Genomic DNA, 13,505 nt, shown 5'->3' with positions numbered 1-13,505 from the left:
CAATGTTTTGTGACTTTTATCCATACGTAATCAAAACGAGAGTAAAGGGCTTTAAGACTATGAAATGTAATCCAAAGACAATGTTTTGTCCATACGTAATCGAAAAGAGAGAGAGACTTGATTTCTTTCTCTGAAATTGAGGGCAAAAATTAAGAACGTGTAGCAGCAAATTATTTTTCTAAATTCTCTCTTAGGTTTTTGTTTTCTCTAAAATAACCTTTAAGATTCTATTTGCTTGACCGTCAATCTTGTAACAGGAACATTCCTGTTACCGTACGAATGTAGCCAAAAAATTTCGTCCCAGAAAATCACTCGAAATGAAAATTACGCATACATCCCTTTGCTAAATTTAAGAAACATCATAATAGTAAAAGTGAAAAATAAAATAGTAAAAGAAAAGCTGAGGAGTCATTGTCTCATTTATGAGTTTCTGAAATAGGTGCTTAATTATAACCTATTTCAATGCACAACTGGCCTTTCTTGTCCCCTAGCTGTCCAAATTTTCTGATTTCGCACTGGTTTTTTCCTGCCAGAAAAGCATGGCCCATATTATTTTGGACCCTTTATTTTTCTAATTTCTATTTGTTCAGTCAATAAATTAAGGATAACGTACACGTATCCTATAATGTACCCAATATTTCTTGTACCCCTGTAGTTCTAAAAAGTTCATGTACCATTCCTATAAATTTCACATACCACCTTTACTTTATCCTCTTAATTTCAGATAAGTTCAAACAGTTAAGTTTAATCATTAAGTACTAAAAATTTGATCATTGTACCTTCTTTTTTTTTTATGTTTATAAATTTAAAAAGATCTTTGTTTTAATCTATTTGTTCATAATATAAAAAGATCTTTTTGTTCTAACTTAATTTGATAACACCTTTTATCTCCACTATTTGTTTTTAAGAATCTAATCCAATCTAATTATTAAAATACTCTTACCAAGACATAATTATCAAAATACCCTCATCTTTCCCAAAATCCATCTCCGTCGTCGTCATCTTCGTCCTTGTCCGCCTAATTAACTCTTATACCGTCACCCTCAGTAGCCGCAGTAAGAAAGAATGGCGGCTAAGAGGCTTCTTGATGAGTCCCGTCGCGAACCCAACGAGCCAGATCCCAAAAAGATTAGAACTACACCTTCTTTAGCAGCGTTCGTATCGATCGAACTTTCTCGGAAAAGTCTATTTGATCCCCTTCTCTTTTCTCCTTATATCTACTTTTGTTTTTCTTAAAATATATCTTCCCCAACTTTTCCAGATTTTAGTTTTAAGGGAAGTTGATTTTTGTTGTTTCCTACTGATTTCATGCATTATCTTATTCTATTTACTCATTTCTCCTACAAATGATAGACTCATACTGTGTTTAATTAATTTAATTGTTGGCAATCTAAACAAACCCTTGGTGCAATCTGTTTTTGGAATCTTAATTTTTTTGGAATGACTTAAAACGAAGGATTAATTACTTACTTCATTTTTTTCTTTCTTCTAATCTCTTAACAGTGTAATTGGAGAAGTTGTGATGCTGAAATCGTTCCAGAAATTTATTTCAACCTTGGAGCCATTGGTTCGAAGAGTGGTATGATGAAGAAGAAACCCTCTCCATCAAATCATGTTTTATTATGACTAATTACAGTTTTGGTTTAAAAACTTGGACTCTGGAAGAAACCCTCTCCTCTCTAAGTGTTCTTAACATAATCTTTATCAATCTGTGGCCTTAATTAATTATTATTAGGTGAATGAAGAGGTGGAACGTGTGCTTCGACGCACTATTTTTGTTTGCTTGCTTCGTTTGCAGGTGTGATGGCTTTCCTTGCACCCTTTTGATGACTTGATCTCCGTTCTCCATTACCGGACTTGAACAGAGCCCTTTTGAAGATTTGATAGAAGTTAGAGAGAAGTTTCAGAAATGGAAGATGGATTTTGGGGAAGATGAGATTCGGGGAAGATGAGGGTATTTTGGTAATTATGCCCTATCAAGGGCATTTTGGTAATTAGGTTGGGTTAGGTTCTTAAGAACAAATAGTGGGGGTAAAAGGGTCTTATCAAATTAGGTTCAGACAAAAAGGTCTTTTCATATTATGAACAAATAGGTCAAGGCAATTAGGTCTTTTTAAATTTATAAACATAGAAGAAAGGGTAAAATGGTCAAGTTTTTAGCACTTAACGGTTAAACTTAACAATTTGGACTTATCTGGAATTAGGGGGATAAAGAAGGGGTGGTACGTGAAATTTGCAGGGGTGGTACGTGGACTTTTCAGAACCTTAGGGGGTACGAGGAATATTGGGTGCATTATAGGGGGTACATGTACTTTACCCATAAATTAACGGGTCACCCGCAGGCAAGGGTGTCAAAAAAGCCCGGCCAGCCCCAGCGCGCCTTAACCTGCCCTGAGCCCGAACAGGGCCTGGGCCCAATTTTTCATCCCACAGGGCTTAATCTTTTTTTGACCTTGGCAGGACCAGGCTGAGCCTCGGGCTTAGCCAATCCTGTTCAGCCCGGCCCTACATGTCTATTTATTGAATTACAATTACAATTTAGGGTCAATCAAGGCCAGGCTGGGCTAGGGTGAAACTTAGCAGGGTTGGGCCTAGATTGAGTGTTTTTTAGGCCTTGGCAGGCCGAGCTGGGCTTGGGTAGACTTTAAGACCCCTAGGGTTGGGCTGGGGTTTTAAGATGTTTGGTCCAGCCCAGTCTGTTGACACCCGTACCTGCAGGACAACAGGAGCTTACGTTAATGGTTATAAAAAAAATAGGGGAGAGTTTTCGTACACAGCCATGCATGGTACACAGTTGGGCTTTCCATCGTTGGATGGACATGATCGTGTACACTACACAACCTCTCATCTTCATCCAACTATTGCAGTCATGGTCGTGCACCATGCATGGCTGTGCATGAAACCTTTTGCCAAAAATATATATTGTAAAATATTAAGTATCACCTATAAGCATCAACAAGGATTGGATTTTTGCCTTTCACGAGGTGTGGAGCGGTCATTTTGCCTCATCTTGTGTCTGGGTGTGGGTTGCACTCTGGACAGAGTTCTTTTCCCCAATAAAAGATTTCTAACAATTAGAAGGAAGAACAGTTACCTTTAAGTACCACACATGCAGTACCGCCTAGAGAACTTAGGTTCTGAGTTTGAGAGAGAGAGGGTTGGTCCTAATATTGTGTCATGTGACTGCGATGCACTATGCAGTATGCACGCATTCTCTCACCATTGTGATGAACAAGGGTCGCAACTTTTTGTGAGCGGAGAATCTTCACGTACGTGAACGACTCACAACCGTTTAGATAGAATCCAATCTATGAGAATATTCCATTTGAACAGCTGTGAGTCGGTCACATACGCTCACGTACGTGAAGATTCACCGGACTCCAACTTTTTTTGTCTAAGTTGGGTCTAGCCCAATAAATCAGTCTAGACATTTCTAAGCCCAACCCATCCTTAAGAATGGAGCCACCAATTTTTGTCTAGGTTGGGTCTAGCCCAATAAATCAGGCTAGAAATTTCTAAGCCCAACCCATCTTTATGGACGGGGAATCGGGGATGTTAAGTTGAGCAGTGAGTATAACTACTTTGCTTTCTTGAGATAATTATTATGTTCAACTTGGGCCAAGTTGCCAAAGATGGGGCATCCTGAAAAGTTTGTCACAATGGTCAAAGTTTCTGTCACATTGCAGATTTGATGGGCTCAAATTTTGTGACAGCTGGTCTTGTAAGCATCTTTCTTTTAAATGAGGATTTGCCGAGGGTTAAAGTTCTTTTCTCTCCATATTTGTTTTTGTAATTGTTTTGCATGGTTGAGTGAAACAAGAAGAATTTACATATAAAGGAGCGATGTTCTCTGCACCGCAGCACACAAGCTGTGCCCAGACATATGTGGCGAGGCGGAGCAGTGTAGAGAACATTTTCCTTATTATGAATTATACTTTGTTACAAGCCCACAAGTTTTGACCCGGTAGGGTTCAAATACTCATAAGTGAAGTTTCAACTTAAATGGAGTTGGCTATTCAAAGAAATAAAGTTTTAAAATTCCATTCAGAAAAAAAAACTTTTAAAAAAATTGGAGAAAATAGATAAATGACCAGCAATACATGAAAAATGCTAATACATTGAGGGGTAACACAATTGAATTATGACACATGGATAATAAAAAATTCAGAACATACATTATCTATCGTATAATCAAAATTGTGATATCACCCTTCCATATAGTATAATTAGAGACCTATTTTCATCATACAAAAACCTTTTGCCCAAAACTAGTATTGATATCAATTGTAGAAAAGAGTATCGGCCTTGGAATCGATCCAACCCAACTATTTTTATATAAAAAATGACTTAAAATCCGCAGATCGAAATCTGTTCCACCAATGGCTTTTGGCGTGCTTTTGGTGGCAACCCATATACTATAACTCTGAAGTCTAAATTACTAATACAATTTAGAGTGAATTTGATTCGGTTCATCCTTGAAATCAAAATTCGCGGTCACATCTTTTCTGCCTAGAGAATGGGAAATCTTTCTCCTATTAAAATCAAATGTTTGATTTCATCCTGGAAAAGCCATCTCTATCTCAACAATATCTTTGTCATTGATCCAATATCATTCCCTGTTTTGGTTTTCGGTTCCAAATTGATACCCAAGAACCAGCATGGGTGGAGCTTCCTTCCCCTCTCGGCGTTGCCCTCTTATTCATCAAACATGATCAATGTTCCGGTTATATGCCTGGTTTTGTTCTTCACATTGCAGTTAGAGTACCAGTGTGGGTGAAGCTTCCCTCCCCAACCCATCTTTTCCACTTAAATCATACTCTATTATTACAATGGTCTGGTTTCTCTTTTCAGAATCTGTAATGTGAATTGGCATTACACTTTGCCAGTTCCATCTGGTTCCTGTATTGCACCCAGTCCAAAACAGAGCATTTGATTTAAGATGAGAATAAATTGTCTGAAAAGGTAGGTGTACGTGTGTGTGTGTGTGACAGAGAGAGAGAGGATTAACACCATAAGGTTCCAACCAAACCATTAAGATAAGTTCTATATCTCAAATTAGGGAGAGGGATTTACACCACAAACGTTTACATTTGCATCTTAAATGCCAAGGCAATTTGAACAATAAATTAATACATTTAATGAGGAAAGAGAGGAGAGGGACTGTGTCAGGAAATACAAAGTGATAGCCTGGCCCTGAACCATCTTTTCCCCTCAAATTATTTACTATTGAACCAGATCGAGACCAGCGAAGCAAGAAAAGCAAACAATACCGCCGGTGCCGACTGAAATCCAGCTTGATTGGAGGATTGAGGAGATACGTTGGCAGCATTTGCAGCATGTGGCGGTGGGGGCAGCGTATGAACCAAAACAGAGACCTTCATGCCGTTGAAGCAACCACCAGTGCCACAGATGAAGTAGTAGCGCTTGGCATTGTTGAGTAGGATGAAATCCTTTCCGCTACTCCAGTTCCCCGTAGCTCCTTCAATGGTGCAATTATCGTAACCCGTCTCGTTCACTTCGAACACATTGTACTGGGTCTTCACGTACCGAAACGCTGCAGTGGCGGAAAAAAAAAAAAGAAAAACAGAAACAAGAATGTGAGATCTGAAGCTAGCTAGGGTTTCTTTGAAGATTGGGGGGTTTGAGGGGATTTACAGATTAGGTCGCCGACGTAGAAGGTATGGTTGTTGGCCCATAGGGTGTAGTTGATGCCGGGGTTCCAGCCTTTGTTGGCTCCTACAATGTGGTCGGTGGCGCCGACGAGAGTTGTGGAGCAGATGAGGAGGAAGCAGAAGAGGGTTGAGCGACCTGAGTCGAACATCTCTATATCTCCCTGATTTTGGATAACGGAAGCAATTGCAGTCTTCCAGATGGTTCTCACTGAACGAGGCAACAAGCTTTGGGGATAGCACAGCTATTATATATAAAGGGTCATTCCTTCATTCCTCATAGTCTCACGCTCTGTTTTTGTTTTTTTAGGGTTTTGGTTGTGATCCCAATTTCCCCATAGGCAGTGATAGCTATAGTAGTCTAGTATAGTCATGGGAAGGTCAAAGTAATTATATACATTAGTGGAAGCTTCATTAAACTAATGAAAGAGAATTTTTAGTACTTTTTGTAACTTACCATTCATGAATACCTTTATTATTGAAATTTGAAACGCATTCAATATTTCAATGTCTACGACGAATTCTCATTATATATTCCTAAAATATATTTGGGTTACCATAGGTTGCTTTGGAGGTTGTATAATATGTAGGGTTAGTTGTTTGCTTGTTCCGAGATAAATAATAGGTTACTTATTCACATGTCAAGATTCAATTAAATTAAAACTTGTCAAAGTGGTAAAATAGAGATTTAAGATTATTGCAGAATATACAATACTTGTTAGAATGTCATAGACAATCACAAATATATATGGAGATACATGTGTAAATATTTCATTTCCATTGTAATGATGAACAAGGTCTTGTGGACGTGGATAAGGTTTTCCTCAGTAGCTTTAGGATCTCTTATACATTTTGCTTCGATTAAACCAAAGTATTTGGCATGAATTGACAGACGTAACTTTAGTAGAGTTTGTCGGGTCAAAAACCATAGTTGTTAGCCATAAAACAAGTTTTCAACGCGGTGTGTTTTGATAAAATTCATAATTTTTGAAAGTTTTTAAGGTATTTTTAATTTTCATATTGGACAGACCAATCCGGTCTAGACTTGGCCCAAGCTCAAAACAGGCCCAAAAACAAAATCCGGTTTTCACTAGGATAAGTCAACATGTAATAAGAATTTTTCGACGTTCAATGAGGTACCATCGACATCGAGTGACCACGGGCCTTGATTGACTCTTGGTCGGTAGTCACTCGACATCAACAGATTCCCATCCAACATCAATCTAAGCTCATTGAGCATCGATTCTTGGGTTTAACTATTCGAGTAGGATTGAAAATTAGGATCTTTTTTAGTCCATTCTTCTCCCACTTGCTACCATACTAAAAAGGCAATAATAATAATAGGGGCACTTTCCTCTGTGCCGCCATGTGCCTGGGTGCAGACGCAATGGCCACCCTACCCCCCTGCACAGGCTACACTGCGATACAGAGAACATTCTCCCTAATAATAATAACGTTACATAGTATTTGACACCTTATGGATGTCAATAAGAACATCTCTTACTAAATATGAGAAGAATTTAAGTAGTTCATGTAATCATGCTGGATATGATCATCAAAGTTCTTCTTCCACTCTTAAAGTTAAAAAATTCTTCAACTTGATCTAGCTTTGAGGTTATTCAATTTTTCTTCACACAAATGCCCGTAGTTTCATCACGAATGTCCCTCAACATGTCGTTTCTTCCATCAATGATTCAACCTCAAGAACTTAGGTTTCATCATTCTCTTAGCATATAAACAAATATGTTAGACACTAAAACACATCGCATAAGATTTTCATATCCAAAACACATTATATACTTGTTGACACTTGACTCTCCCTCCCTCCACAATCTCCTTATTCTCTTTTTGACTATTCCTCAAGTTCCTTCTCCCTCTCATTCTTTCTATGATCTCCCTTCAACCACATCTCTCTATTTCCCCAACATCTGGCCACACCTAATAATTAACATGATTCGTATTGAAAAGAAAAGTGTGTTATATGCTTTAAAAATAGATTATTTTTTAAAAGTTCACCCAAGGTGAAAGGTTCACCTACGAATCTAAGGTCATCATCACTCCCTCCAATATGTTGGAGGTTCAAAATATTGTTTACCATTCCAAACACCCATTCAAGTGCAATGATAAACATAGGTGAAGGAATAGGTCCATTTCTATTTCACCAATTATTACAACTGGATTTTAATGATTTTATAAATTTTCTTTTAGGACTAAGTTTTTCTTCACTAGTGACTTAATGGAATTAGCCTCTCTACGAGGCAAGGGCAAGTCTACCTATATTTGCCCCTCCCAGACCCTATAGTAAGCGGGAGTCTTGTTCACTAGGACGTTCTTTTGAAGCAGTAGAGAAATTACTTCCCCAATTGGTGACGTGACCATGTTATTGGAGTCTTGGCTTATCATTGCATTCCTACCCAAACTTTAAATTATTCCTCCCTAATGCAATCTGATGGCACAAAAATTAATAGGTAGATCGATAAAATATGGATTGGGCCCATATCGAACATATATTATAAAATGAACCACATTTTGATTGTTGCAATCGATCTATATCGTTATCATTGGTATCGATCTCCGACAGTACTAATACATATCAATCGATATACCACCAATACTTAGAATCATAGAAGACACCAATAGAAATGGGTGTGAAGATTCCCTCCCCACCATGGTTGCAAAGAAACTTACTCCTTCCTTCTATCTTACCATACGAAGAAAGAAACAAAAGATTGTTTAACCTCCTCCCTACCCAATAATAGACCTTAGTTATACGTGTATAATATGCATATCTGAATGTTTGATCGAATAAAATGTATTTTACCGTGAAATGCACTTATACGGTAAAAACCACGATTTTTAATAGTTCTCGTATTATACACATATAATATGTATTAAACATATTATACGTTTAAACTTAAGCTGGGCATGTTAAAAAAACAAAAACGAAAAACCCAAAATATGCAAAACCCCCACTCTTCTCGACTCTAGAATGCCAGTATCGAACATATATTAAAAAATAAACCACTTTTTGACTGTTACACTAGATCCATATCGATACCATTGGTATCGATCTCTGACAATACTAATACATATCATCCGATATGCCACCAATACTTAGAATCGTATATAGATGACACCAATAGAAATGGGTGTGGAGATTCCCTCCCCACTATGGTTGCAGAGAAACTCGCTCCTTCCTTTTATTTTACCATACGAAGAAAGAAATAGAAGATTGTTTAACCTCCTCTCTACCTAATAATAGACCTTAGTTATACGCGTGTAATATGCTTATTCGAATGTTTGATTAAATACAACATATTTTGTCGTAGAAGTGCATTTATACGGTATAAGTTGCAATTTTTTATGGTTCTTGTATTATACACATATAATATCGTATTATATTTAAACTTAAGTTGGTTATGTTAAAAAACAAACACGCAAAACCCTCGCTCTTCCCGAGTCTAGAACCCAAAATCCCGAGTCTATAATATCGTATTATATGTTAATGCATGAGAAAAATTATAAGTTGTTCAATTTCAATTGAAGGCTAGAACTTAATGATTGATGAAGTTTATAGCATGCTAGAAATATAGGATTTGTATTGATGGTTGTTGTTTGTAAATCAATTAGGGAACTAATTAATTATATTTTATTCAATGTTAGCAAAATGACATCTTCATCAAGAGTCCTGCTGAATGAGACAGCAAAATGGTCTCAAAGAGAACAAGATGAGTTCTTAAGGATAACGAACATAATGACATTTATGTAATTTTTTGTATAAAAGAAGTGATTTTGTAAAATGTCTGCCAAACACTGTTTCTATTCTTTTTCTATTCGTGGAACAGAAATGTAACAGTTTTACCAAACACTGTTTCTCTTCCATGAGATTATTCTCACAGCACAGAATCGAAAAAGAGCACTTCTGTGAAAAGAACATTCTCCCAGAACGGAGGTGTTACCAAACGGGACCTTAGCGGCTGCCCCCTTACTCTTCTCCATCTCCTTTCCCGTTTGAGTTTAGTGGCGGTTGGCGAGTCTTCATCTAAGGCTCAATACCCCCTGCCCCCAACCTCTTTTCTGTCTCCGTTCCCGACTAATTGCATCAGCGGGAAGTTCCATCTAAGGCAATTGTGGCAGGAACACTCTCCGTTCCTCTTCTTCTTCTCCATTTCCGTTCGAACAGCGATTGCAGTGGTGAGGATACTCCATCTGAGGCTATTGAACCCCTGCCCCCTTCTTCTTCTCTGCAAATCATATTTTCCTGTGAAGTCTCATGTAGATTTTAGACCCTTGTGTGAAATTGGTGTTTCTTATCTTAACTTCCATGGTTTTATCAGTTAGTTTAGACATTAGCAACACCTCCATTGACGTGCCACTCAATGGCCTAGCATAATGATCTCAAACATTTGATAAAAACTTGCCACTCATCAATGTAATATCTAAATAGGGAACAATGGGTTAAAGATTGTTGTTCAATTCACCTTTTTGTGCAAATATTGAAGAATGTATATGAATCCAAACAAAAACTTTCTAAGACGGAGTAGAATTTGTACTTACACTTTCTGGTATCTGTGATATACAATAAATGGAGACTATAATCGTTTGCCTTCCTCCACCAAAGCTGAAAATGTGTACCTGTACGTAGTTTGGGAAAATGTTCTCTGCACTGAGGCGCAGGATGTGCCCGGACACATGAGGGTGGGTGAAATGATTGTCCCGCCCCTTTGAATAACTAAAATGACTATCGTGCCCCACCCCATGTCTCTGGGCGTAACCTGCGTCCCTATGCGCTCCTGGGCAGAGAACTTTGCACCTTGTAGTTTTATGAAAGAAATTTTTTAACTAAAATTTATCTCAATTCTAATTCATGTCTGTTATGAATATAGGACCGAGTTTCCCTTCATCCATGATGAATAGGATCCCATTCACCGACCTGTCAACTTTTCCATTATCACCCCCAAAAAACCAAACTCTGCCTTACATAAAGTTGTCAGAGTACAATTAACCTTTGGATTTGAAATCACTATTTATACACCTGATGGGAGAGGGCAGGAATGGGTTTTGAGAGGGTATTTTGAAACATATATACTAAAACCCTAGGAGGGGTTTGTGAACGCTAGGATGGTGGGTGAACCATCCTCTATAGGTGGAGGAAAACTTTGTCCATGAATATATATACTCATATTTTTATTTACAGAGTGACCATATTAAACATGTATTATATTATTGTTATACGCATTAACTTAGGCTGAATTTTAAAAAGTAATATTGCCATCTAACCCAATTAATCGTTTTTTTTTTGGGGGTAAAATAACCATACGTATTGACAACTGAACTTACCAAGTAGTAGTAGGGATGTAAACAGATTGGATTCGGTTCGGATTTACTACTATCTAAATTCGAATCTGTTTACCAAATGACATATACGTACTCGATCCGATATCCAATGGAATTTAAAAAATTAATATCATATTCGAATTTGGGAGTTTATCAAATATCCGAATATTATCCGATCCGATAAATGTAAACGGATTGGATTCGGTTCGGATTTACTACTATCTGAATTTGAATTTGTTTACCAAATGACATATACGTGCTCGATCCGATATCCAATGGAATTTTAAAAATTAATATCATATTCGAATTCGGGAGTTTATCAAATATCCGAATATTATCCGATCCGATAAACTATCCAATTAGTAAATGAAACTAACCTATATTGACTAATAGTTAGGGTTTGGATTAAAACTTAGGATTAGATATATTATCAAAATATCTATATAAAAGTGTTTATAATAAAAGTTACATAGTAATATATAATATGTTTTTACAATAAGATAGTAAATTAACTGGAATATTATCCAGTCCGAAATGAAAATATCTAATCTGAATCCGATTATATTTAGACGAATTCAGATATATTTTGAAAACCAAAATTTCGGATTCAGATTCGAACACGAATCGGTTACAGATTTTCGGGTACCTATTTACATCCGTTAAGTAGTACTGTAGTAGGCATATTCAAGAGGTGACCAAAACAGCAGTGAAGTTTTTTCAGAAACCACTGTCTCGTGTTTCGTGTTTGTTAGTGCTGGACAGATACTCCTGCAGGTCCTGCACCATTCTCGTGACCCCAATTTTCAAAATTTCTTTTGCCCATACGCAGTGTCCCGTAGGACCCATACTTCCATGCTGTCCTTAAACCCCCGGTTGGTTTTGCTTTGAGCTTTATGAGTGCATGCCATAGGCCCATAGCATATGACACTTTTGGCCATAGGTCCATAGCATCATCGCATAAAGTGACTGGCCCACTTTGTTTTTAACTCTTCTTAATCATATAGCTTAGTTAGTGTTTAAGAGTTAAGAGTACTTTAATAATGATAATAATGTCACTTCGCTCGAGGTTGGTTTTTTGTGCTTCTTTTCCCTGTTTTTTAACCGTTGTCACTGTCAGAAACCGACGATTCCCACCACTCATCAGCCTTCTTCCTCAACCATCAGGTGAAACTTATCGCCCAAATGTCCTTTAAAACCAGCTTCCGACCTCTCCGAATCTAAAACCGAACCTGGGTTACGAGCCTGATTCAACGGCTATTTTTCCTTTTCCAGTCCTTATATAGAGGCCAGCATCTGACTTCGTCTTAAGTGCGCCATACTCTCTCTTTTTATAGACTCTCACAGTGATCTCCTATAGATTTCTATACAAAGCCTGGCTCTCATGGCATTCTCAAGAGCTATTCCTTCATCTTTGGTGCTTGTATTTCTTCTCTTCAGCTTCTCAGAAGCTAGAGACATTTTGGTTGGAAACAAGAACGATGCATGGAAGATCCCAACTTCTGATTCTGAATCTCTGAACCGATGGGCTGAAGCATCTCGTTTCCAAATAGACGATTCGCTTGGTAAAAATGCAATCTTTTGCTCAGGGACTTTTTTTCTTCTCTTTCTCTGTTTTCTCTGACAAACAATAACTCTTCTTTTTTACATGGTTTGCTTCGTTCTGCAGTTTGGAAACTCGATTCCCAAAAGGATTCGGTGTTGCAAGTGACTAAGAAGGACTATATGGCCTGCAACACAACAACACCAATTGCTAAGTACAAGGAGGTGAACACCAAGGTAAAGCTAGACCGATCTGGTCCTTTCTATTTCATTAGCGGAGCTAAGGGACACTGCGAGAAGGGCCAAAAGCTGATCGTGGTTGTGTTGTCTGCGAAACGTGGCTACATGGGTATCTCTCCTGCACCCTCTCCAATGGAAAATGAAGGCCGTGCAATGGCTCCCACTAGTAGTGGTTCTGGTTTGAAGGCTGGTTTGATGGTAATGATGGGATGTTTGTTTGGGATAGTTTTGTTATGAGGAGTGAACTGCAGATAGGGTAGGGTTTAGGGAGTTCTTACTTTTGGGGAGGGAATGGGGATATTCTATTCATTTTTTATAGTAGGGGTAAGAGTGATTACTTTTAGGGAGGGGTGGGGCTGTGCTTAGGGATGTGAACGGATTCGATTCGGTTCAGATAGTGCTATATCTGTATCCGCATTCGATTAGCTTTCGGACGGATACAGATAGAATATTTTATCCGTTTACATGTAAATATAGCTTTTTGAATAGCTATAGTCTATCCATATTTGTATTCGTATTCGTATCTGTTTAGCTTTCGGATGGATTCAGATAGTGCTAAACGAATACGGACACGAATACAAAAATGGATTTCCGCTATTCATTTACATCCCTAGCTGTGCTGAGATCCTCTGCCTACGTTGGGTGTCATTCTATGTGGGGAAGGGTCAATGAAATGGAATCACTACTCATCTGACATTTGGTCTTGTAACCCCTTGTAAG

The 13,505-nt window shown here is 37.9% G+C and overlaps 2 protein-coding genes and 1 long non-coding RNA gene across 3 annotated transcripts; 2 read left to right on the top strand and 1 right to left on the bottom strand.

Moving 5' to 3' along the window:
- The first annotated feature begins 1,053 nt into the window (after nucleotides 1-1,053).
- On the top strand, nucleotides 1,054-1,771 carry LOC122653934. The gene is made up of 3 exons (XR_006331864.1): nucleotides 1,054-1,154; nucleotides 1,504-1,579; nucleotides 1,736-1,771. It is a non-coding gene; the product is annotated as an uncharacterized LOC122653934 (long non-coding RNA).
- A 3,368-nt stretch (nucleotides 1,772-5,139) lies between these two features.
- LOC122655994 (lamin-like protein) lies at nucleotides 5,140-5,876 on the bottom strand. The gene is made up of 2 exons (XM_043850406.1): nucleotides 5,656-5,876; nucleotides 5,140-5,554 (listed from the first exon to the last, which is right to left on the bottom strand). The coding sequence occupies exons 1-2, from the start codon at nucleotides 5,819-5,821 to the stop codon at nucleotides 5,217-5,219; spliced, it is 504 nt and encodes a 167-aa protein (XP_043706341.1). The 5' UTR covers nucleotides 5,822-5,876; the 3' UTR covers nucleotides 5,140-5,216.
- Nucleotides 5,877-12,384: 6,508 nt separating this feature from the next.
- On the top strand, nucleotides 12,385-13,035 carry LOC122656204 (early nodulin-like protein 1). Its single transcript, XM_043850677.1, has 2 exons — nucleotides 12,385-12,568; nucleotides 12,673-13,035. The coding sequence occupies exons 1-2, from the start codon at nucleotides 12,388-12,390 to the stop codon at nucleotides 13,020-13,022; spliced, it is 531 nt and encodes a 176-aa protein (XP_043706612.1). The 5' UTR covers nucleotides 12,385-12,387; the 3' UTR covers nucleotides 13,023-13,035.
- The last annotated feature ends 470 nt before the right edge of the window (nucleotides 13,036-13,505 follow it).

Source organism: Telopea speciosissima, chromosome 3 (assembly GCF_018873765.1).
Source record: "Telopea speciosissima isolate NSW1024214 ecotype Mountain lineage chromosome 3, Tspe_v1, whole genome shotgun sequence".
NCBI lineage: Eukaryota > Viridiplantae > Streptophyta > Magnoliopsida > Proteales > Proteaceae > Telopea > Telopea speciosissima.
The sequence above is the reverse complement of the archived record's forward strand: the minus strand, read 5'-3'. Positions and strand labels throughout refer to the sequence as shown.

What these genes read in the sequence shown, in the direction of transcription:
- LOC122655994 (XM_043850406.1), bottom strand. Translation starts at nt 5,821, where the DNA reads ATGTTCGACTCAGGTCGCTCAACCCTCTTCTGCTTCCTCCTCATCTGC. An exon ending in CTACGTCGGCGACCTAATCT is followed by an intron (nt 5,555 to 5,655) that starts GTAAATCCCCTC and finishes CCGCCACTGCAG; the next exon opens with CGTTTCGGTACGTGAAGACC.
- LOC122656204 (XM_043850677.1), top strand. Translation starts at nt 12,388, where the DNA reads ATGGCATTCTCAAGAGCTATTCCTTCATCTTTGGTGCTTGTATTTCTT. An exon ending in CCAAATAGACGATTCGCTTG is followed by an intron (nt 12,569 to 12,672) that starts GTAAAAATGCAA and finishes TTCGTTCTGCAG; the next exon opens with TTTGGAAACTCGATTCCCAA.